At 48.6% G+C, this 23,354-nt stretch overlaps 1 protein-coding gene across 1 annotated transcript in view; it reads right to left on the bottom strand.

The window, feature by feature from the left end:
• The window catches only part of LOC142308314 (F-BAR domain only protein 1-like), a 132,908-nt gene that overhangs the window by 38,168 nt on the left and 71,386 nt on the right, over positions 1-23,354 (bottom strand). The window contains exons 17-20 of the mRNA XM_075347093.1: positions 20,731-20,822; positions 20,242-20,577; positions 19,725-19,819; positions 2,262-2,379 (exon numbers count right to left, since the gene is read on the bottom strand). Of these exons, the coding sequence (XP_075203208.1) occupies positions 2,262-2,379; positions 19,725-19,819; positions 20,242-20,577; positions 20,731-20,822 (641 nt within the window). The remainder of the gene's footprint in view (positions 1-2,261; positions 2,380-19,724; positions 19,820-20,241; positions 20,578-20,730; positions 20,823-23,354) is intronic.

Genomic DNA, 23,354 nt, shown 5'->3' with positions numbered 1-23,354 from the left:
CGATCAGACTGCTGTTCCTTATAATGTTCCTTATAATCCCCTAGGGGGATTAGTAAAAAAAAAAAAAAAATAAAAAAAAAATAAAAAATTTAACAAGTTAAACCTAAAAAAGTTCAAATAACTCCCCATTCGCCCCCTTGAAAATTAAGGGGTTAAAAAAAAATACACACATTTGGTATCGCTGTGTTCAGAAACACCCGATCAAAATATAAAATTAATTAAGCTCATCGGTAAATAGCATTGCGGCAAAAAAAAAAATTCAAAACGACATTATGTTTTTTGGTTGTTGCAAATTTTGCACAAAATACAACAACAAGCGATCAAAAATGTAAAGTCTGCGCAAAAATCCGATTAAAAAAAAAAGGTCAGCTTGAGGCGCAAAAAATAAGCCATCACTGAGCCCCAGATCCCGAAAAATGAGAACATGGAACAAAAAGGGCGCTACTTTTTTTGGACAAACTTCAGAATTATTATTTTTTTTTTTAAACCCCTTACATAAAAGTAAATCTATACATGTTTGATGTCTACAAACTCATACCGACCTGAGGCATCACACTGACTCATCAGTTTTACTATATAGTGAGCACAGTGAATAAAATATCCCAAAAACGCCAAAACAAATCAGGCAATCGCACTTTATTTGCAATTTTTCCGCACTTGTAATTTTTTTGCCGTTTTCCAGTACACTATATGCTAACACTTATGGTTTCATTTAAAAGTACAACTCGTCCCACAAAAACAAGCCCTCATATGGCAGAGGGGGGGCAGTCAGTATTGGAAGGCATCCGTAAGAGGTGATGCTGGCTGTCTCTTAACATCATCTTCTCTTGGAGTCCCTCCACTCCCTAAGTTTGGACGTCACTTCTATGGCACGAGTTTAGCAAGTTTCACGTTTATACCTTTTATTTTTTAATGTAACTGTCTATACTGTAATTTTATTGTTCACTTTTGTAAATTCTTGTATATTTTTTTTAAACACTGCCTATTTTTGGATAAAATATATAAAATCTAATAGTTTTTCTCATGCTTTATATACGAATCCAAAAACCTGAAGGGCCTTATGCTATCTGAAACGGGTCCCCAGCTATCCCGAAAAGCTGGATGGTGGCAGCGTAATTATTATTGCATAGAATTATTGGAGTGCTATCATTAAGGGTACAGAGGTGTATATATATTCCATTAGCGGGAATCTGTGATATATAAATTTACCCTTGCTGTGAAACCTCCAATATTTGGCATTATCAGCTCAGCAGCCTCCTCTTATGCCTTGTCCAGCAGTACCAAAAGTGGCCTGCCGGCAAGAGGGGCGCTAGAGAGTAGTTGTGTTTGTGACAAATCAGCGAACAGCTGCGGGATATCTACTGGGAAATGTAGTCTAGAGGCACAGAGGGAGAGCTGGCAAAAATGGAGAGCTGCAGAGGATTGAAGGGGAGCCAAGATAGGAATATAAAGAAAACTGCGTTTGGGCGACTTTTATTAAAGGCACAGCCAGATTAAAAAGAAAAAAATATATTAGAAAGAATGAAAACGGTGTTGGGGCAGAGTGCAGTGTGGCTATAAACATACAATAGCTAACTAAAAAAATATTAAATTGCAGTGGATAAACCATGTAAATGATTAAGGAACTGAATCTATAGGGATTTCAAAATGACAATATATAGCACTGCAGCTAAAGGTTTTTATCCTCTATTTTGGCAGCAGTCCTTTAAACCGACTCCCGGAAATCAGCCGTAATGCACAATGTAACAACCCAGATGCAAGTGTTGATTTCTCTTGTGGTGGAGATGCAGGGGGAACTGAAGCATTACACAGGTACTATTAACCCATTCACTCGGTGGAGTTTCCGTTTTTGCCTCTTCTTCTCCCAGAAGCCATAACCTTCCCCTTCCTCCCCAGAGATTGACAGTGGGATTTTAACTGGTTAGAGGTCTAGTCCACTTGCGGCTGTTAGGCTTGTTTCACACATCAGCTTTTTGCCGGATTGCCGGATTTGTCACACTCCAATACAGTGCAACACAGTACAATGGCATCGCGACAACCTCTGGTCACAGGCTGTCATGTGACCGGAGCTCGCCGCGATGCCATTGTGCAGGATTACACTGTACTGGAGTGTGCCGGATCCGGCAATCCGGCAAAATGCTGATGTGTGAAACGGCCCTTAGAGGCACATGTGCGCTGATCAGACCAGCCAACATATCCGTAAGGAAAGAAAAATTAATTATAAATAAAATACAGAAAATTAAATTTTCAAGCACAATTACCAACAGAAAGTCCAGCACTTAGAGTTGGAGGAGAGAAGAATCCACGATCGCTGGTTGTACTAGATGGAGGACCAGGAATCAGGAGAGATTGATTGACAGACTGATTGAAAGAGGCCATCTGCGAAAAAAATTTGGAAATTGAAGCTTTATGTATACTGTCAGGTTGCAAACATCATTTTTGTGTATAGTATAAATGGGCAGAAAGCTGCCAATCAGTTGTGGGGCCTGTGTTTTACAGAACTCATGAATATGGAGAAGTACATGGCGGCAGGTTTACAAGTCCTCTAATGATAATCTACTTCTGATAGTGTAGGTTTGATGAAATCTGTTTTAAAATCGGCAGGAGATGGTCATTAGAGGACTAGTAAACAAGATACCATGTAGGTCTCCATATTCATGGGCGCTGTAAAACACCGGCCCCACAACTGACTGGCAGGTTTCTGTGTATAGTGTAAATGGGCAGAAAGCTGCCACTCAATAGTGGGGGCAGGATTATACAGAGGTCAGCTTTCAGAAATTGGTAGATCAAAGGCAGATAAAATGATTTTTATCAAAATGAAAGCAAGCAGCCCAGTAAGTGACACATTGCTGGAATCACAGTTTCTGACAATACAAAATATTGCTCTCAGATGGCGTAGCAAACAGCTGGTGACAAATTCCTCTTAAAGGGAATATGTCAGCAACATTTTTGTCACCTAATCTGACAGCAACATGATGTAGGGGCAGAGACCTTGATTCCAGCAATGTGTCACTTATTGGTCTACTTAGTGTAGGTTTGATAAAATCTGTTTTAAGTTGACCAATAAATGACCCATTGCTGGAATCAGGGTCTCTGCCCCTTCAATATGTTGCTGTCAGATTAGGTGGCAAAAACCCTATAATTTATTTCTCCAACCACAAGGCAAATAAAGAGAATTTTGTTTACTAACCGTAAATTCTTTTTCTTATAGTTCCGTATTGGGAGACCCAGACATTGGGTGTATAGCTTCTGCCTCCGGAGGACACACAAAGTACTACACTCAAAAGTGTAGCTCCTCCCTCTGAGCTTAAACACCCCCTGGAGAACCAGATCTAACCAGTTTAGTGCAAAAGCTGAAGGAGAATAGCCACCCACAAGTAAAAACAGAGCAAGAACCGGAACAACCGGAGTCTCTGTCTACGACAACAGCCGGTGATAACACGTGGAACAAGAAACTGCCAACAGGCAACAGGGAGGGAGCTGGGTCTCCCAATACGGAACTATAAGAAAAAGAATTTACGGTAAGTAAACAAAATTCTCTTTTTCTTTATCGTTCCTATGGGAGACCCAGACATTGGGACGTCTCAAAGCAGTCCATGTGTGGGAATAAACAGAACAACTGAGAAGTAGGCGGAGCTTAACTTCACAAGTGGGCGACAGCCGCCTGAAGGATGCATCTGCCCAAGCTCGCATCTGCCGAAGCATGAGCATACACTTGGTAGTGCCTTGAAAAGGTATGCAGGCTAGTCCAAGTGGCAGCCTGACAGACTTGCTGAGCCGTAGCCTGGTGCCTTAAAGCGCAAGAGGCACCGACAGCTCTGGTCGAGTGTGCCTTGATCCCCGGCGGGGGAGGCACCTGAGAACACAGGTAGGCCTCCGAAATGGTGGACCTGATCCAACGGGCTAAGGTCGGCTTAGAAGCAGAGAGGCCCTTACGCCGACCTGTGGTTAGCACAAAAAGAGAGGTGCACCGCCTAATAGCAGCGGTGCGAGACACATAGATCCGGAGCGCCCGCACCAGATCCAGAGTATGCAATGCTTTTTCAAAGCGATGAACAGGAGCCGGACAAAAGGAAGGAAGGGTAATGTCCTGGTTAAGGTGGAAAGGAGAAACCACCTTAGGGAGAAAGTCCGGAGTCGGACGGAGAACCACCTTGTCTTGATGAAAAACCAAAAAAGGTGTCTCCGAAGAGAGCGCAGCTAAATCAGAGACTCTCCTGAGGGAAGTTATGGCTACTAGAAAGACCACTTTCTGTGAAAGACGAAACAAAGAAACCTCCCTGAGAGGTTCAAAGGGGGGTTTCTGCAAAGCCGTGAGAACCAAATTGAGGTCCCAGGGATCCAAGGGCCGCCGGTAAGGCGGAATGATGTGAGACGCACCTTGCATGAAGGTGCGGACCTGAGCCAGTCGGGCGATACGCCACTGGAACAGCACTGACAGAGCCGAGACTTGTCCCTTGAGAGAGTTGAGGGACAATCCCAGCTGCAGACCGGACTGTAGAAAAGACAGAAGGGTCGGCAAGGAAAAAGGCCAAGGAGAATGGCCGGAAGAGCGACACCAGGACAGGAAAATCTTCCAAGTCCTGTGATAGATCTTGGCAGAGGAAGATTTACGGGCCCGAGTCATAGTGGAGATGACTTCAGGAGGGATACTAGAAGCCGTCAAGATCCAGGACTCAAAAGCCACGCCGTCAATCTGAGAGCCGCAGAATTCTGGCGGAAAAACGGACCTTGTGAGAGAAGGTCTGGACGGTCCGGAAGATGCCACGGCACCTCTACAGACAGATGGAGCAGGTCTGGGTACCAAGCTCACCTGGGCCAGTCCGGAGCAATGAGAATGACTCGACGGCCCTCCATTCTGATCTTGCGCAGAACTCTGGGCAAGAGAGCTAGAGGGGGAAACACGTAGGACAGACGAAACTGGGACCAGTCTTGAACCAGAGCGTCCGCGGCGAAGGCCTGAGGATCGTGGGAGCGAGCCACGTAAACCGGAACCTTGTTGTTGTGACGGGATGCCATTAGGTCCACGTCTGGAGTGCCCCATTTGCGGCAGATTGACTGAAAAACTGCCGCGTGCAGGGACCACTCGCCACTGTCCACGGTTTGACGGCTGAGATAATCTGCTTCCCAGTTTTCCACGCCTGGGATGTGGACTGCGGATATGGTGGACTTGGAGTCCTCCGTCCATTGAAGGATGCGTAGTACCTCCAACATTGCCAGGCGGCTGCGTGTCCCGCCTTGGTGATTGATGTAGGCAACTGCTGTCGCGTTGTCTGACTGGACTCGGATGTGCTTGCCCGCCAACAGGTGGTGAAAGGCTAGGAGAGCTAGAAGCACAGCTCTGGTTTCCAGCACATTGATCGAGAGGGCTGACTCGGACGGAGTCCAAGTGCCCTGCGCTCGGTGGTGGAGACATACCGCTCCCCAGCCGGACAGACTGGCATCCGTGGTGAGAATCACCCAGGACGGGGTCAGAAAGGAACGCCCCTGAGACAGAGAGGGGCCGAAGCCACCACTGAAGAGAGCTCCTGGTCTGTGGCGACAGAGCCACTAACCTGTGCAAGGAGGAAGGCAGCTTGTCCCAACAGCGGAGAATGTCCAGCTGCAGTGGACGCAGATGGAACTGGGCAAAGGGAACAGCCTCTATTGACGCCACCATCTGACCCAGCACCTGCATCAGGTGCCTGATGGAATAACGGCGGGGCCTCAGCAGAGCGCGGACCGCCAGTTGGAGGGACTGCTGTTTGACTAAGGGCAACTTCACAAGTGCCGGCAGAGTCTCGAACTACATCCCTAGGTACGTGAGACTCTGGGTCGGAGTCAGAGTGGATTTGGGAAGATTGACAATCCACCCGAATTGGGCTAGAGTGGCAAGAGTGAGCGAGACACTCCGCTGACAGTCTGCGCTGGATGAAGCCTTGATTAGAAGGTCGTCCAGGTAAGGAATCACTACCAACCCCTGTAGGTGCAGAACCGCAACCACTGCTGCCATGACCTTGGTGAATACTCGAGGGGCCGTGGCTAACCCGAAGGGGAGAGCCACAAATTGGAAATGTTCCTCTCAGATTGCAAAACGTAGCCAACGCTGGTGTGAAACTGCAATTGGCACATGCAGATAGGCATCTCTGATGTCGATGGATGCCAGGAAATCCCCTTGGGTCATTGATGCAATGACTGACCGCAGAGACTCCATGCGAAAATGCCGCACCTGAACATGCTTGTTGAGAAGCTTGAGATCCAGGATGGGCCGGAAGGAACCGTCCTTTTTGGGGACTAGGAAGAGATTTGAGTAGAAACCTCTGAACCGTTCCCGGGCGGGAACCGGTACAATTACTCCGTTGGCCTGCAAGGATGCCACGGCCTGAGAGAAGGCGGCGGCTTTGGAGCAGGGGGGAGTTGTCAGAAAAAATCTGTTTGGCGGGCTGGAAGAGAATTCTATCCTGTAGCCGTGGGAGAGGATATCCCGCACCCACTGATCGGAGACGTGTTGAAACCACACGTCGCCAAAGTGGGGAGAGCCTGCCACCGACTAAGGACGTTGCTGGCGCGGACAGATAGTCAAGAGGAGGCTGCCTTAGTGGCAGCAGCACCTGCGGTCTTCTGTGGACGCGCTTTTGTGCGCCAGCTGGATTTTTGGTCCTTGGCAGTGTTAGTGGACGAGGCTGAGGGCTTAGAGGACGACCAGTTGAAGGAACGAAAGGAACGAAACCTCGACTGATTCCTACCCTGGACAGGTTTCTTGGTGTTGGTTTGTGGTATGGAAGTACTCTTCCCGCCAGTAGCTTCCTTAATAATTTCATCCAGCTGTTCTCCGAACAGCCGGGACCCAGCAAAAGGGAGCCCCGCAAGGTACTTCTTAGAAGAAGCATCTGCCTTCCACTCTCGAAGCCACAAGATCCTGCGGATAGCGAGGGAATTAGCCGAAGCCACCGCAGTGCGGTGAGAAGCCTCCAGCATAGCAGACATGGCATAGGATGAAAAAGCCGAAGCTTGGGAAGTTAAGGCAACCATCTCAGGCATAGATTCCTTAGTGAGGGAATGCATCTCCTCTAGGGAAGCAGAGATGGCTTTGAGAGCCCACACTGCTGCAAAAGTCGGGGCGAACGAGGCCCCTGCCGCCTCATATACGGATTTGGCCAGAAGATCAACCTGGCGGTCAGTGGAATCCTTAAGCGAGGTGCCATCAGCCACTGACAACGGTCCGGGCTGAGAGTCTAGACACCGGGGGGTCTACCTTTGGCGAATGAGCCCACTCCTTGACCACCTCAGGTGGAAAGGGAAAACGGTCATCAGAACCACGCTTAGGGAAGCGTTTGTCAGGGCAGGCCCTGGGCTTGGTCACAGCGGCCTGAAAACTGGAGTGGTTAAAGAACACACTCTTTGTCCTCTTAGGCGAGGTAAACTGGTGCTTTTCTGCCAGAGAGGGTTGCTCCTCTGATACTGGCGGATTGAGATCCAGTACAGAATTAATGGACGCAATCAAATCACTAACATCTGAGTCACTTTCGGACAGACCAATGGGGCACATGGAGGCAGTCTCCGAGCCCCCAGTAAAGGCATGCTCCTCATCCTGCGAGTCAGCTTCTGAAACCGAGCCGCGGGACGAAGGAGAGGGAGCCCTGCGTCTCTTTTTAGAAGGACGGGGCCTGGGACCAGATGATGAATCCTCTGTGAGCTCCGGTCCTGAGAGAGACCTAGCAGCAGAGGCACCCTGTGAAGTCCTGGACAGATGTCCCATGGAGTCAGCAAAAGACTGGGAGATAGACCTGGTTAAGGATTCTACCCAAGCCGGGGGTTCACCCACAGGAGCCGGGGCAGCCAGAGAGACCCCTGGGGGTGCGATTTCAGGCTGAGGCAACGTCAGGTTAGAGCAGGCATCACAATGTGGATAGGTGCTTGGTTCCGGCAGTAGGAGCCTACATGCAGTGCATACTGAAAACAGCTTTGGAGCCTTGCTCCTCGTGTGTGACATGCTGCTGGAGTGAGGGCTCTGCCAGAATGACCCCCAGAGAGTATATACAGAAGGTCCACAACCAGAGGTTGTGGCTTACCAGACCGCTGGAGCGGTTTGTGTGCCCTCCAGATCCCGAAGCCCGGACTCCCAAGCACCTCAGCAGGGATGCTGCAGACCAGTGGTGATCGCAGGGAAAAACGCTAAGAAAATGGCCACCGGAGTGAAGAGAGGGGGCGGGACTCACTCAGAGCGGGATCTGGAGGGCCAAAGAGATTCACAGGGGAGGAGACATGTACTCAGTGAGGAGTGTCTCTCCCCTTTGTAGAACGGCCGCTGGGCGGAGCCGCGCTATACCTCTGCATGATTGACATGCGAGGGCAGTGAAACCGAAAGTAGGCCTCCGGCGAAGCCGGGGCCTAAATTTGAGCAGTGCGGCCGACGCGCAAGCACCATCGGCGCGGTTTCTCAGGCGACAGCCAGAGAACCCGTCGGAAATGTCAGAAAAATCACTCAGCACACTCTCCCACAACAATCAAGTAAAAGGGAACCCCATATATAACCGTCTCAGGTACTTAGCTTGCTGAGACGCAGGGTTCCAAGTCCCTGAGGGATGAGTGCTCCGGTCCAGCAGGGTCCTGAAGGGCTGCGGATGGAGACCGGTCTCATGCCAAGCATGGAGAACCGTGCTGGCTCCCACTTCAAGCCAGAGCCCCGGAGGGATGGTGAAGGAGCACGGCATGTAAGGCTCCAGCCTGGGAATCAACCTTAACAGCACCGCCGACACAGTGGGGTGAGAAGGGACATGCCGGGGGTCCAGGCTTGGACCCGCTTTTCTTCAAACTCTTTCCAAAAATGAAAAATCAGATGAGAATGCATGTGTGGATGTATGACCTCCTGAACACAAAGCGATAAACTGGTTAGATCTGGTTCTCCAGGGGGTGTATAAGCTCAGAGGGAGGAGCTACACTTTTTAGTGTAGTACTTTGTGTGTCCTCCGGAGGCAGAAGCTATACACCCAATGTCTGGGTCTCCCATAGGAACGATAAAGAAATCTGTGTTTCCAGATCTGCTCTTCTGTGTCTTGAGACCTTCTCTTCATAGGCTAGTTTCACACATCCGGCTTTTTGGCGGATTGCCAGATCCGGCGCACTCCAGTACAGTGTGATCCAGTACAATGGCAGCGCAACAACTTCCGGGTCACATGCTCCGGTCACATGACAGCATGTGACCGGAGCTTGTTGCGCTGCCATTGTACTGTATACACTGTACTGGAGTGCGCCGAATCCGTCGAAAAGCCAGATGTGTGAAACGGCCATAGCGGTTTCCTAGACCTGGTTATAATGTACTAAGCTAGCAGACAGCTTTGAGCCTCACATCATTGTCCCACAAGCCACAACTTGGGGATCCCTGACAGATATACTGGACAGAGGTTTCAGACTACTGTAACTTTCAAGCCGCTTGGATTACATCTTTACTGAACAAAGTTTACACTCTCTCTAGAGACTCAGAAAGTTGGGTATAATTGCCCTTACACACTGCGTTCTTTCCCATATTCAGTCCTGTCTTTTTGTTCCCATTCATTTGCAGTCAGAGAGGCATGATTTAGCTCAGCTTTTCCCACCCATCCCAGTTATGTATTTAGTTTAGCATCTCTAAGGCTACATTCCCACAAGGAGCTTGTGAGGGTGACGAATTTCTACAGCATTTCTGCACCTGTTAGGTGACTCATGTTATTTGATTGCATTATTTTTTATTTTGTTTTTACATGCAAATTTATCACTGCAGTTATGTGTCTCTTTTTGGTGTGTCATGCTTTAAAAAGCGGCTTTGTTTTTGATACTCCCTAGTATAGTTATGTGGATTACATGCAATTACACAGCAGAAATGCACTAAAAAGCATAGGAGTTTTTCCTTTCTGTGGATTATCTGCTTCCAATGCAACACTAAGGGGTACTTTGCACACTACGACATTGCTAGCCGATGCTAGAACATTATCGCTACGCCAGCTTCACGTGCACTCACCTGCCCTGTGACGTCGCTCTGGCCGGCGACCCGCCTCCTTATTAAGGGGGCGGGTCGTGCGGCGTCATAGCGACGTCACACGGCAGGCGGCCAATAGAAGCGGATTGGCGGAGATGAGCGGGACGTAAACATCCCACCCACCTCCTTCCTTCCGCATAGCTGGCGTGAGCCGCAGGACGCAGGTAGGAAATGTTCCTCGCTCCTGCGGCTTCATACACAGCGATGTGTGCTGCCACTGGAACGAGGAACAACATCGTAACATCGGTCATTGCCAAATTATGGAAATAACCGACGCTACAATTGACGATTTTGTGCTAGTTAATCGTATCAAAAAGGCTTTACACACTAAGATATCGCCTGCGACGCCGGATGTGCGTCACTTTCAATTTGACCCCACCGACATCGCACCTGCGATGTCGTAGTGTGCAGTGCCCCTTAGGAAAATCTGCACATAAAACGTGCACATGGAACTGAATTTTTTGCTCAGTGAAAACGTTTTTTTTTTTTTTTTTTTAACGGCCTTCAGCCCTAATTGGGCCATGGCGACTGGATGGATGAACGCTCTGTTGAAAGATCAATCTTGTGCAAGTTAGATTGGTCCACCGCGGTCTTCTCACCGTTATATTGATAGTATCAAGCCATCAGATTGCTAGTCTTCCTCTTTGCCTTCTTCCTTCAATTTTTTTGATCATGATGTCCTTCCCCAGTGATTAGACACATAATATGACGAGCGCAAAGTAGGCAAGTCGTAGCTTGGTGATTTTTGCTTCGAGTGACAGGTCTGACTTGATTTGTTCCAAATTTGATTATTTAATCTTATTACCAGCCACGGTATTGATAACATCTTTCTCCAGCACCACATTTCAAAAGGCATTCATTTTTCTTCAGTCTTTCTTTATCTTCCAAGTTTCACGTCCATGTTACTACAGAAAAGACCAGACTATGTGTGAGCTGTGTTTTCATCACCAGTGAAATGGTCCCCTATTTGAGGACCTTGTCCAGTGACTTCATTGTTGATTTTCCCACAGCTATTATCCTATTGACTTCTGGTGTCATTGCTGCATCTTGACTGCTCAAAGATCAGAGTAGATTGAAGTTGTTTACAACTTACAGTTTGTCGCCAACCATCTCAAATGTGTCCTGGTCAAACCTGGCAGTAGTCAATTTCTGTCTTTGTATTGGAGTAGGAGACCCATGTCTAAGCTCTCCATCTTGGCACTCCATAAGTCCTTCATTCCATCTATGCTTGGTGCCATCTTAAAGTTCCCTGATCCATACTTTATGCCTCATCCGTACCGTGTCCTCTAGGCTCTGTATACAATTTCTTTCTGCACTTTATATCCCCCTTAACCTTGTCATAAATATTAATTTTTTTTATATATATATATATATATATATATATATATATATATATATATATATATATATATACACATATATACATACATACACACACATACATATATATATATATATATATACACACATACATACATACACACATATACACACACACACACACACACTTTTTAAAAAAAAGAGAATTTTGTTTACTTACCGTAAATTCTTTTTCTTATAGTTCCGACATGGGAGACCCAGACCATGGGTGTATAGCTTCTGCCTCCGGAGGACACACAAAGTACTACACTCAAACGTGTAGCTCCTCCCTCCGGGCTATATACACCCCCTGGATGAGAATCTAACCAGTTTAGTGCAAAAGCTGAAGGAGGACATCCACCCATAAGTAGAGACAGAGTAAAACTCGGAAAAACGGAACCTCTGTCTACAACAACAGCCGGTGAAACACACGGAACAAGAACTGCCAACAGGCAACAGGGAGGGTGCTGGGTCTCCCATGTCGGAACTATAAGAAAAAGAATTTACGGTAAGTAAACAAAATTCTCTTTTTCTTCATCGTTCCTTATGGGAGACCCAGACCATGGGACGTCTCAAAGCAGTCCATGGGTGGGAAATAAACCAAACTGAGAAGTAGGCAAAACCTAACTTCACAAATGGGCGACAGCCGCCTGAAGGATGCGTCTGCCCAAGCTCGCATCTGCCGAAGCATGAGCATGCACTTGGTAGTGCTTCGAAAAGGTGTGCAGACTAGACCAGGTGGCAGCCTGACAAACCTGCTGAGCCGTAGACTGGTGCCTGAAAGTCCAGGAGGCACCGACAGCTCTGGTCGAGTGCGCCTTAATCCCTGGCGGAGGGGGCACCTGAGAACACTGGTAGGCATCGGAGATGGCCGACCTAATCCAACGAGCTAGGGTCGGTTTAGAAGCCGAGAGACCCTTGCGCTGACCCGTGGTTAGCACAAAAAGTGTGGTGCACCGCCTAAAAGCGGCGGTGCGCGACACAGATTCGGAGCGCCCGCACCAAATCCAAGGTATGCAATGCCTTCTCAAAGCGATGCACAGGGGCCGGACAAAGGGAAGGCAGCGAAATGTCCTGGTTAAGGTGGAAAGAAGACACCACCTTAGGGAGAAAATCCGGAGTCGGACGGAGAACCACCTTGTCTTGGTGAAACACCAAAAAAGGTGACTCCGAAGAGAGCGCAGCCAAATCAGAGACTCTCCTGAGAGAAGTTCTGGCTACTAGAAAAACCACTTTCTGTGAAAGTCTAAACAAGGGAACCTCCCTAAGAGGCTCAAAGGGGGGTTTCTGTAAGGCCGTGAGGACCAGATTAAGGTCCCAGGGATCCAAAGGCCGCCGGTAAGGTGGAATGATGTGAGATGCGCCTTGCATGAAGGTGCGCACCTGAGCCAGTCGGGCGATACGCCGCTGGAATAATACAGACAGAGCCGACACCTGTCCCTTGAGGGAATTGAGGGACAGTCCTAGCTGCAGACCGGACTGTAGAAAAGACAGGATGGTCGGTAAGGAGAACGGCCAAGGAGCATGACCGGAAGAGCGACACCAGGACAGGAAAATCTTCCAAGTCCTGTGGTAAATCTTGGCCGAGGAAGACTTCCGAGCCTGAGTCATAGTGGAGATGACCTCAGAAGGAATGCCTGAAGCCATCAGGATCCAGGACTCAAGAGCCACGCCGTCAATCTGAGACCCGCAGAATTCTGGCGGAAAAACGGACCTTGAGAGAGAAGGTCTGGGCGGTCCGGGAGATGCCACGGCATTTCTACGGACAGACGGAGCAGGTCTGGGTACCAAGCTCGCCTGGGCCAGTCTGGAGCAATGATTATGACTCGACGGCCCTCCATTCTGATCTTGCGCAGAACCCTGGGCAAGAGCGCTAGAGGGGGAAACACATAGGCCAGACGGAACTGGGACCAATCTTGAACCAGCACGTCCACTGCGAAGGCCTGAGGATCGTGGGAGCGAGCCACGTAAACCGGAACCTTGTTGTTGTGCCAGGACGCCATCAGATCCACTTCCGGAGTTCCCCACCTGCGGCAGATTGACTTGAACACTGCCGGATGCAGGGCCCACTCGCCGCCGTGCACGGTTTGACGGCTGAGATAATCGGCTTCCCAGTTTTCCACGCCTGGGATGTGGACTGCGGATATGGTGGACTTGGAGTCCTCCGTCCACTGAAGGATGCGTTGAACCTCCAACATCGCCAGGCGGCTGCGAGTCCCGCCCTGGTGATTGATGTAGGCAACCGCTGTCGCGTTGTCCGACTGGACTCGAATGTGCTTGCCCGCCAACAGGTGGTGAAAAGCTACGAGAGCCAGAAGCACAGCCCTGATTTCCAGCACATTGATCGAGAGGGCTGATTCGGACGGAGTCCAAGTGCCCTGTGCTCGGTGGTGGAGAAATACTGCTCCCCAGCCGGAGAGGCTGGCATCCGTGGTGAGGATCACCCAGGACGGAGTCAGGAAGGAGCGTCCCTGAGACAGAGAGAGGGGCTGAAGCCACCACTGAAGAGAGCTCCTGGTCTGCGGCGACAGAGCCACTAGCTTGTGCAAGGAAGAGGTCCGCTTATCCCAACAGCGGAGAATGTCCAGCTGCAGGGGACGCAGATGGAACTGCGCAAAGGGAACCGCTTCCATTGACGCCACCATCTGACCCAGCACCTGCATGAGGTGCCTGATGGAATGACGGCGGGGCCTCAGCAGAGAGCGCACCGCCAGATGAAGGGACTGCTGTTTGACTAAGGGCAGCTTCACAAGTGCCGGCAGGGTCTCGAATTTCATCCCTAGGTACGTAAGTTCCTGGGTCGGGGTCAGAGTGGACTTGGGTAGATTGACAAGCCACCCGAATTGGACAAGCGTGGTGAGAGTGAGCGAGACACTCCGCTGACAGTCTGCACTGGATGAGGCCTTGACAAGCAGGTCGTCCAGGTAAGGAATCACTGCCAACCCCTGGAGATGCAGGACCGCTACCACTGCTGCCATGACCTTGGTGAAAACACGAGGGGCCGTGGCTAACCCGAAGGGGAGAGCCACGAATTGGAAATGTTCCTCTCCTATTGCAAAGCGTAGCCAACGCTGGTGTGAAACCGCAATAGGCACATGCAGATAGGCATCTCTGATGTCGATGGATGCTAGAAAATCTCCTTGGGTCATTGAAGCAATGACCGATCTCAGAGATTCCATGCGAAAGTGCCGCACCTGAACATGCTTGTTGAGAAGCTTGAGATCCAGGATGGGCCGGAAGGAACCGTCCTTCTTGGGGACTAGGAAGAGGTTTGAGTAGAAACCTCTGAACCGTTCCCGGGCGGGAACCGGTACAATTACTCCGTTGGCCTGCAAGGATGCCACGGCCTGAGAGAAGGCGGCGGCCTTGGAGCAGGGGGGAGCGGACAGAAAAAATCTGTTTGGCGGGCTGGAAGAAAATTCTATCCTGTAGCCGTGGGAGATGATATCCCGCACCCACTGGTCGGAGACGTGTTGAAACCACACGTCGCCAAAGTGGGAGAGCCTGCCACCGACCAAGGACGTTGCTGGCTCGGCCAGATAGTCAAGAGGAGGCTGCCTTGGTGGCAGCGGCTCCTCCGCTCTTCTGAGGACGCGGCTTCGCGCGCCAGTTTGGTTTACGATCCTTGGCTGAGGTAGTGGACGAAGCTGAGGGCTTAGAGGATGACCAGTTAGAGGAACAAAAGGAACGAAACCTCGACTGGTTCCTGCCCTGGACAGGTTTCCTGGTTTTAATTTGTGGCAAGGAAGTACTCTTCCCGCCAGTAGCTTCCTTGATAATTTCATCAAGTTGTTCGCCGAACAGCCGGGACCTAGCAAAGGGGAGTCCAGCAAGGAACTTCTTAGAAGAAGCGTCTGCTTTCCACTCTCGAAGCCACAAGATCCTGCGGATCGCGAGAGAATTAGCGGAAGCCACCGCCGTGCGGTGAGAAGCCTCTAGAATGGCAGACATGGCGTAGGATGAAAAAGCCGAAGCCTGGGAAGTTAAGGCAACCATCTCGGGTATAGAGTCCCCGGCGAGGGAATGTATCTCCGCCAGATAGGCAGAGACTGCCTTAAGAGCCCACACTGCTGCAAAAGACGGGGAGAACGAGGCTCCCGCCGCCTCATACACAGATTTGGCCAGAAGGTCAACCTGGCGGTCAGTGGGATCCTTAAGAGAGGTGCCATCGGCCACAGAAACGACTGTCCGGGCTGAGATTCTAGACACCGGAGGGTCCACCTTTGGGGACTGAGCCCACTCCTTAACCACCTCAGGTGGAAAGGGAAAACGGTCATCAGAACTGCGCTTTGGAAAGCGTTTGTCAGGACAGGCCCTGGGTTTGGTAACAGTGGCCTGAAAGCTGGAGTGGTTAAAAAACGTACTCCTAGCTCTCTTAGGGGAGGTAAACTCGTGAACCTCTACCAGAGAGGCTTGTTCCTCTGACACTGGTGGATTAAGGTTCAGTACGGAGTTAATGGATGCAATCAAATCACTAACATCCGCATCACCCTGGTCAATGGGGTACATAGAGGTAGCGTCTGAGCCCACAGTAAAAGTATCCTCCTCGCCCTGCACCTCAGCTCGTGAATCAGAGCCGTGGGACGAGGAAGGAGAAGGGTCCCTGCGTCTCCGTTTAGGGGGACGGGGTCCTAAAACATGTTCTGAGAGCTCTGCAGAGCTCGGAGCAGCAGAGGCACCCTGAGGGGGCTGATGCATGGTCAGCAGAGTTCGGGACAGCTGTCCCATAGAGTCGGCAAAAGACTGTGAAATAGCACTGGAAAAAAATGCTACCCAAGCCAGGGGTTCAGCCACCGGGGCCGGAGCGGCCGGGGGGACCCCTGAGGAGGCTCCAGGCTGAGGCACCACCATGTTAGAACAGGCATCACAATGTGGGTATGTGCTCGGTTCAGGCAATATGAGCTTACATGCAGTGCATATAGCGTACAGCTTTGCAGCCTTGCTCCTAGTGAGAGACATGCTGCTGAGGTGGAGGCTCTGCAGTAAACAATACACTCCTATAGAATGCTCTCCCTGAGAGTGTATAATAAAGCCCACAACCAGAGGTTGTGGCTTACCAGACAGCTTTTTGTGTGCCCTCCGGATTCCACAGCTCAGACCCCCAGTTGTATGCAGTAGCTGCAGCAGCCGGCGACGATCAGTGTGGAACGCTGAGAAAATGGCGCTGGAGTGAGGGGGGGGGCGGGGATTAGCCAAAGAGCGGGAATCCGGAGGGCCAAGGAGAGATACAGGGAGGGAAACATCTCCTCAGAGAGGAGTGTCCTCCCCTCTGCTGAATGGCCGGTGGGCGGCGCCGCCTGCTCCCCTGCAAAAACTGACATGCAGAGGGAATGAAACCGAAACTAGGCCGCGACTGAAGCCGGGGCCTAGATTTTTACATGCGGCCGACGAGCAGGCACCCTCGGCGCGGTTCTCAGGAAAAACCTAGAGAGCCGGCCGGAAAACACAGCAGAGTTACCAAACACACTCTCCCCACAATAAATGTACCCGGGACCCCTGAAAAACGTCTCAATACTTAGCTTTTGAGACGCAGGGCCAAGTCCCTGGGAAGAGGGTAAACGCTCCGTCCGGCAGGAACCTGACAGGGCTGCGGATGGAGACCGGTCTACTGCAAAGCAGAGAGGACCGAGATGGCTCCCACTTCAAGCCAGAGCCCGAGGGATGGTGAAGGAGCGCGGCATGTGAAGGCTCCAGCCTTGTAAAGTCAACCTTAACAGCACCGCCGACACAGTGGGGTGAGAAGGGACATGCCGGGAGTCCAGACTGGACCCGCTTTTCTTCCATATCTTTGAATCAAAAATCTTAAAAATTAAAAATCAGAAAATGCATGTGTGTGTGACCTCCTGAAACACAAAGCATTGAACTGGTTAGATTCTCATCCAGGGGGTGTATATAGCCCGGAGGGAGGAGCTACACGTTTGAGTGTAGTACTTTGTGTGTCCTCCGGAGGCAGAAGCTATACACCCATGGTCTGGGTCTCCCATAAGGAACGATGAAGAAAAATTATCTAATAAAATTATTTATGAGTAATATGGATTTTGACTCCATTTTTTCTGAGGTCTGTGCCATCAATCTTGTATTGTCTGCTTATTTAAGATTGTTGAGGATTAGTCCAGTGATTTTGATTCCTTCATTTTTGGCAAGTTCAGTCTTGAAAATGACTGAAAATGCATGAACAAAAGATGGAAGGAAAGCCGCTCACCGCTTATTACAAAATAGATCTACATATGCCCGGGTCGTTGTGGCTGGCATCCATTATGCAATGCAAACAGAGATGAACAGATCCAGCATACCATTTTTCGGTAAAAATGATTTTTCCTTTATTGAAGCATTAAAAATAAATACAATGCATATTCCGGACTCTCAACCCTGCCTTACGTGTTTCAGTTAACAATCCTTAGCGTATGTGCCCACGATCAGGACTCCCTGTGTCCTGGACGCAGCGGGTCCTGACCTGCGGGGCCGCGAGTCTCCTCCGCAGGAGAACGCAGGAGACTGCAGCTGCTTGTACCCACGATCAGGGTTCACTGCGCTGCGGTCTTACGCTTGTGTTCTCCCTACGGAGGACCCATGCAATTCCGCAGCAAACCATTGACATGCTGCTGTCTGGAAAGACGCACAGCAGGTCAGTGTTTGCTGTGGAAAAAACAAGCACAGTGGCCACGGGATTTTTAGGAATCCCATCTACTATGTTTGTACTGTACAACGCAGTGCTTTTGACGCATCTGAAGCATGCAGAGTCCAAAACGCTGCAAACACTGATAGTGGACATGCACCCTTAGTCCTAGGCATGCAAACATGAAATAACACAAATTCTTCCTGAACAGAGCTTCTGCATATAAATTGAGAATGACTGGCGACAGCATGCATTCTTGTCTGACGCTTCTCTCTACTTTGAGCCATACCGTATCACCATTTTCCGTATGAACGCTCAAAAACTCATTGTGGGCACGCAGCCTAAAGTTCCTGACAGGAGTTCACTTTAACTCTTTCCGCCCCAGGGCACTTTCCGCTTTTGCGTTTTTGTTTTTTGCTCCCCTTCTTCCGAGAGCCGTAACTTTTTTATTTTTCCGTCAATCTTGCCATATGAGGGCTTGTTTTTTGCGGGACAAGTTGTACTTTTAAATGAAATCATAAGTTTTACCATATGGTGTACTGGAAAATAGCAAAAAAATTCCAAGTGTGGAAAAACTGCAAAAAAAGTGTGATGGCACAATAGTTTTTGGGATGTTTTATTCACAGTGTTCACTATATGGTAAACCTGATATGTGGGTATGATGCTTGAGGTCGGTGCGAGTTTGTAGACACCAAACATGTATAGGTTTACTTGTATCTAAGGGGTTAAAAAAAATTCACAAGATTGTCCAATAAGTGGCGTACGTTTTGCGCCATTTTCCGAAACCCGTAGAGTTCTCATTTTTTGGGATCTATGGCTTAGTGACGGCTTATTTTTTGCGCCTCGAGCTGATGTTTCTAATGGTACCATTGTTGCGCAGATGCTACGTTTTGATCGCCTGTTATTGCATTTTGCGTAAAACTTGCGGCGACCAAAAAACGTAATTTTGGCGTTTGGAATTTTTTTACCACTACGCAGTTTACCAATCAGATTAATTGATTTTATATTTTGATAGATCGGGCATTTCTGAACGCAGCGATACCAAATATGTGTATATTTATTATTTTTTTAACCCTTTAATTTTCAATGGGGGGAAAGGGGGGTGATTTGAACCTTTAGGTTTTTTTTTATTTTTTAAAACTTTTTTTAACTCTTTTTTTTTTATTTTACTAGTCCCCCTAGGGGGGCTATAGCGATCAGCAATCCAATCGCTCTGATCTATCTGCTGATCACAGCTATACAGCTGTAAACCGCAAATACAGTCAATCCCTGCTTCACTGGCCCGGTGAAAACGAAAGTGAAACGTCATAGCTGCAGGCGTCATCACATGACCCTGTGCTACCATAGCAACCACTGAAAGTCACGTGATCACCCACGTGACTTCCAGTGGGGGCGGCGGTAAGTGAAAATCTTCACGGCGCGTATATACATCTCGCTGCCAGATTTTGGCAGCAAGATGTAAGGGGTTGATGTTACGGGTGGAATGTGATTCCACTCGTAACATGCAGGCACACGTCAGCTGTTTAAAACAGCTGATATGTGCGCAGATTGCCGCCACCTGCCCGCGGCAGGGGGCGGGGCTTAATGGGACACGCTCCATGACGGATAGATCCGTCCATGGTCGTGAAGGGGTTAACTATTAATAACTCAAAACTTGCTTTAATGTTTTGTTAAAGGCAAAACTAGGAGCATGCTGAGGTCATAACGTGTTACTGCTGGACAAATTTTAAATTTTACTTACAATTTAATACTTACAAAGTTATTGCTTCTTTGTGTACGGGAAGTTGCATAAGTGGATTCACTACGTAAACACACATTATTATGAAGTCCAGAAGAGATGCCCCAGGAATCTGGAAACATAAGATATAAAACAGTTTACTATACTGTACTTACAAATGCAACTATTTTTTGGAAAAATGCAATTGTTTAAGCCAAAGCTAAAAATCCAGCAAGTAGTATTTTATATTTACTAGTCATGTTAAATCCACTTCTGGATTTGGCTCAAAAATTCTAGGATGTTTCTGCAAAAATTTGTGTGAAAGCAACCTTATATTCAATTGTGTAAAGTCTTTATGTTTCTTAAATTAAAAAAGCTGAAGAACTTCAGGCATAAAATTACCATACTAGATTTATTTGAAAGAAAATAAGATAATGGGTTTAATCCTTTTCTTATACCAAAAAAAAAAAGTCACAACCTAAATATATAATTTATAAGCAATTCTAGTAGAGTTATTTTTTTAAATATACATTAGTCATGTAATAAATTACAAACCATGATTGGGAGAGAATAGCTCTGTAGCTCCGGTTGTACAGCTGGGTAGCGGAGGACTAGGAGCAGTTACTTTGTGTTCCCAGGTATCTCTTCTTTCTGAAAGCTGCTGCCCTGCCGAGCGCGATGAGGTCAGATCAGATGGAGAGTCAGCAAAGGAAGGCGTCACCAAAACAGAGTCACCAGTGGAACCCTCATCTCGAGGAGTCCATGGCCTAGAATCCGGTGAAGGGCCAGAAAACGGATGGAATGGCGAATCCAAACCAGAGTCTTCCACGTTTTCAGGGGAAGATGACGAGAATGGAGATGGGCTTGAGGTAAGAGTGTACGTTCTGCAAACTAAATTCAGGAAAACAGTAAAGCATTCATGAGGATATGTGAATTAGGAAACAAATTTACACTGACAACTGTAATAATTATGACAGCAACCTTCAGGTCACATACTACTTCATATGGCTATCTTCCATAGGCAGTCAGTTACATGCAAAATACCTGGAAAATCATCGGGTTCAAAACCAGCGTCCTGGAAAGCCCCAAATGAAGAATGGCCAGGATGAGAACTGCAAACAGAATTGGAATCACAGCTGTAAAACAGAATGCAAAACATTAAGATGGACATCTAGAAAGTATACACTGAAACACTAAGAAAAACCAACAGTAAGATTTCACCATGTGCATTTAAGAGGAGGCTTTTAGTTTATCATTTCATTCAGCAAGGAAAAAAGAAAATGCACTAGATGGCGGCACCACACTGCAAACAGGAGGAGGTGTACTTACAGAGGTCCTGTGGAGTCTGTGTGTTGCTGGGACGGGTTGTGCTCACTCCGTGTGTACTCCCAGGAGTAGAGGCAGATTCCAAAAAAAGGTACAAATCACAGGGTACTCAGCCTTCAGTCCAAGATTTATTGTTCAAAACAAGGTAACATGAACAAGTTACAGCAAGGCAGGGGGAGCGGAGGGGGGAGAGCTCAACGGACAAAGGCAGTTTCACGCCAACTAGGCGCTTCTACGGCTCCACTTCATGTGGACCCACAGAAGCGCTTAGTCTGCGTGAAACGGGCTTCGTCCATTGAGCTCTCCCCCACCGCTCCCCCTCCCTAGCTGTAACTTGTTCATGTTACTTTGTTTTGAACAATAAATCTTGGACTGAAGGCTGAGTGCCCTGTGACTTCTACCTTTTTTGGAATCGGCTTTTAGTTTATGTTTACTTAGCATTCCCAGTTAAAGGGATATGCTAGTCCTGGAAAGGTGAGAAATGCCAGATCGTTGGGGGGGGGGGGGGGGGGGGAGCTCACAGCCTTAGCAACTTTGTAGGAATAAGACAACATGCCGCAACCTTGTGGCTTAGGCTAGGTTCACATTTCCGTTGTTTTAAATCAATCAGGTTCGTTATTGCGAGTGAGCGACGGATCCATAGTTTTTTAGATGTCAACCAACGCAACGGATGTGTTATTTCACAGGATTCCGTTCACAGGAATCCTGTGAAAAAACGGATCCGTCGCGTCCATTACATCCGCTATGCGTCCGTTTTTTGACAGATCCGTCACGATCCATTTGTGTTTGGGACAGCCCAGTGGGTGTGCCAAACATGCGCTCAGTAGAGCATGACGGAATCCAGCGCTATAGACAAACATTACAAGCTTGACGGATTGTGACGGATTCCTGCGCAGTGCGTTAATATTGCCGACCCAAATAACGTTACATTCTGCGTTGTTTCCGCCCGGCGGTCAGTTCAAAAACGACTGATGTGCTGCGCAGCGGATGCAACGTAAGGTCATCAGTTGCAATCCGCCACTCATACAAGTCTATGGGAAACAACAGAATCCGCCAAATGGATTTCGTCGTTTACCAGAGCCGCGGATTGTGACTGATACAAATTGACGGAAATGTGAACCTAGCCTTAGGGGGGCAGGGTATGGTTCCCCCAACACCCACAATTTATCACCTAGTCAATAGGTAATAAATGTTTATAACAGGACCAAACCTTTAAATCTACAATTTGTGGACAAGCAGTTTGTATGAAAGAATGCACAAAAATCTAAATGTAACCATTAGCTACAGTATGTCACATCGTCATTGGGCAATATGGTAGGTTTTCCATGGATTTCATAACAGTTACTTCATCTCAATCTCAAAGTGTCAAACTGTCCCTAAGTCTACAAAGAAATTAATAAGTAAAAAAAAAAAAAAAAAATCCATGACATGAAAATTGCAGAAAGTTTTTCACTTTCAGAAAACCCCTTTCTGCACGTGCAGAAAAAATTTCTTTACTCTCCCTGGCCCGGTCTAGTGCTGAATCTTCGCAGATGCAACCTGGATCTCTTAGGCCCCTTTCACATATCAGTTTTTTGCCTTTAGGCTAAGTTCACATTTCCGTTGATTTGTATCAGTCACATGCGTCGCTTGACGCATGTGACTGATGCGCTGTTCAACGCTGTACAACGGATGACAAAGAACAGAATTCTTTGTCGGATTCCGTTGTGTGCGGGGGGCGGAGTTCTGGGGCAGAGCCGAGCGGGGGGCGGGGCCAGGCGCTGAGGATGTCAGTGGAAGTGCTGCGGTCTGCATGGCTGGGGACAGGTGAGTGTATCTGTGAGTGAGTGAGTGTATGTATGTATGTATGTATGTATGTATGTATGTATGTATGTATGTATGTATGTATGTATGTATGTATGTATGTATGTATGTATGTATGTATGTGCACATGCAAAGTGCGGGAGGGGGCGGAGCCGAGCGGGGGGCGGGGCCAGGCGCTGAGGATGTCAGTAGAAGTGCTGCGGTCTGCATGGCTGGGGACAGGTGAGTGTATGTGTGAGTGAGTGTGTGTATGTGCATGTATGTATGTATGTATGTATGTATGTATGTATGTATGTATGTATGTGTGTGTGCACATGCAAAGTGCGGGAGGGGGCGGAGCCGAGCAGGGGGCGGGGCCAGACGAGGGTGTCAGTGGCAGTGCTTGTCTGCATGGCTGGGGACAGGTGTGTGTGTGTGTGTGTGTACATACATGTGCGGAGTGCGGGAGGGGGCGGGGCCGAGCGGGGAAGTGTCGGCCTCCCTGCACACGTAACCAGCCTAAATATCGGGTAACAGCAAAGCACCCGATGTTTACCTTG

Source organism: Anomaloglossus baeobatrachus, chromosome 1, assembly GCF_048569485.1.
Source record: "Anomaloglossus baeobatrachus isolate aAnoBae1 chromosome 1, aAnoBae1.hap1, whole genome shotgun sequence".
Classification (NCBI taxonomy): Eukaryota; Metazoa; Chordata; class Amphibia; order Anura; family Aromobatidae; genus Anomaloglossus; species Anomaloglossus baeobatrachus.
The sequence above is the reverse complement of the archived record's forward strand: the minus strand, read 5'-3'. Positions and strand labels throughout refer to the sequence as shown.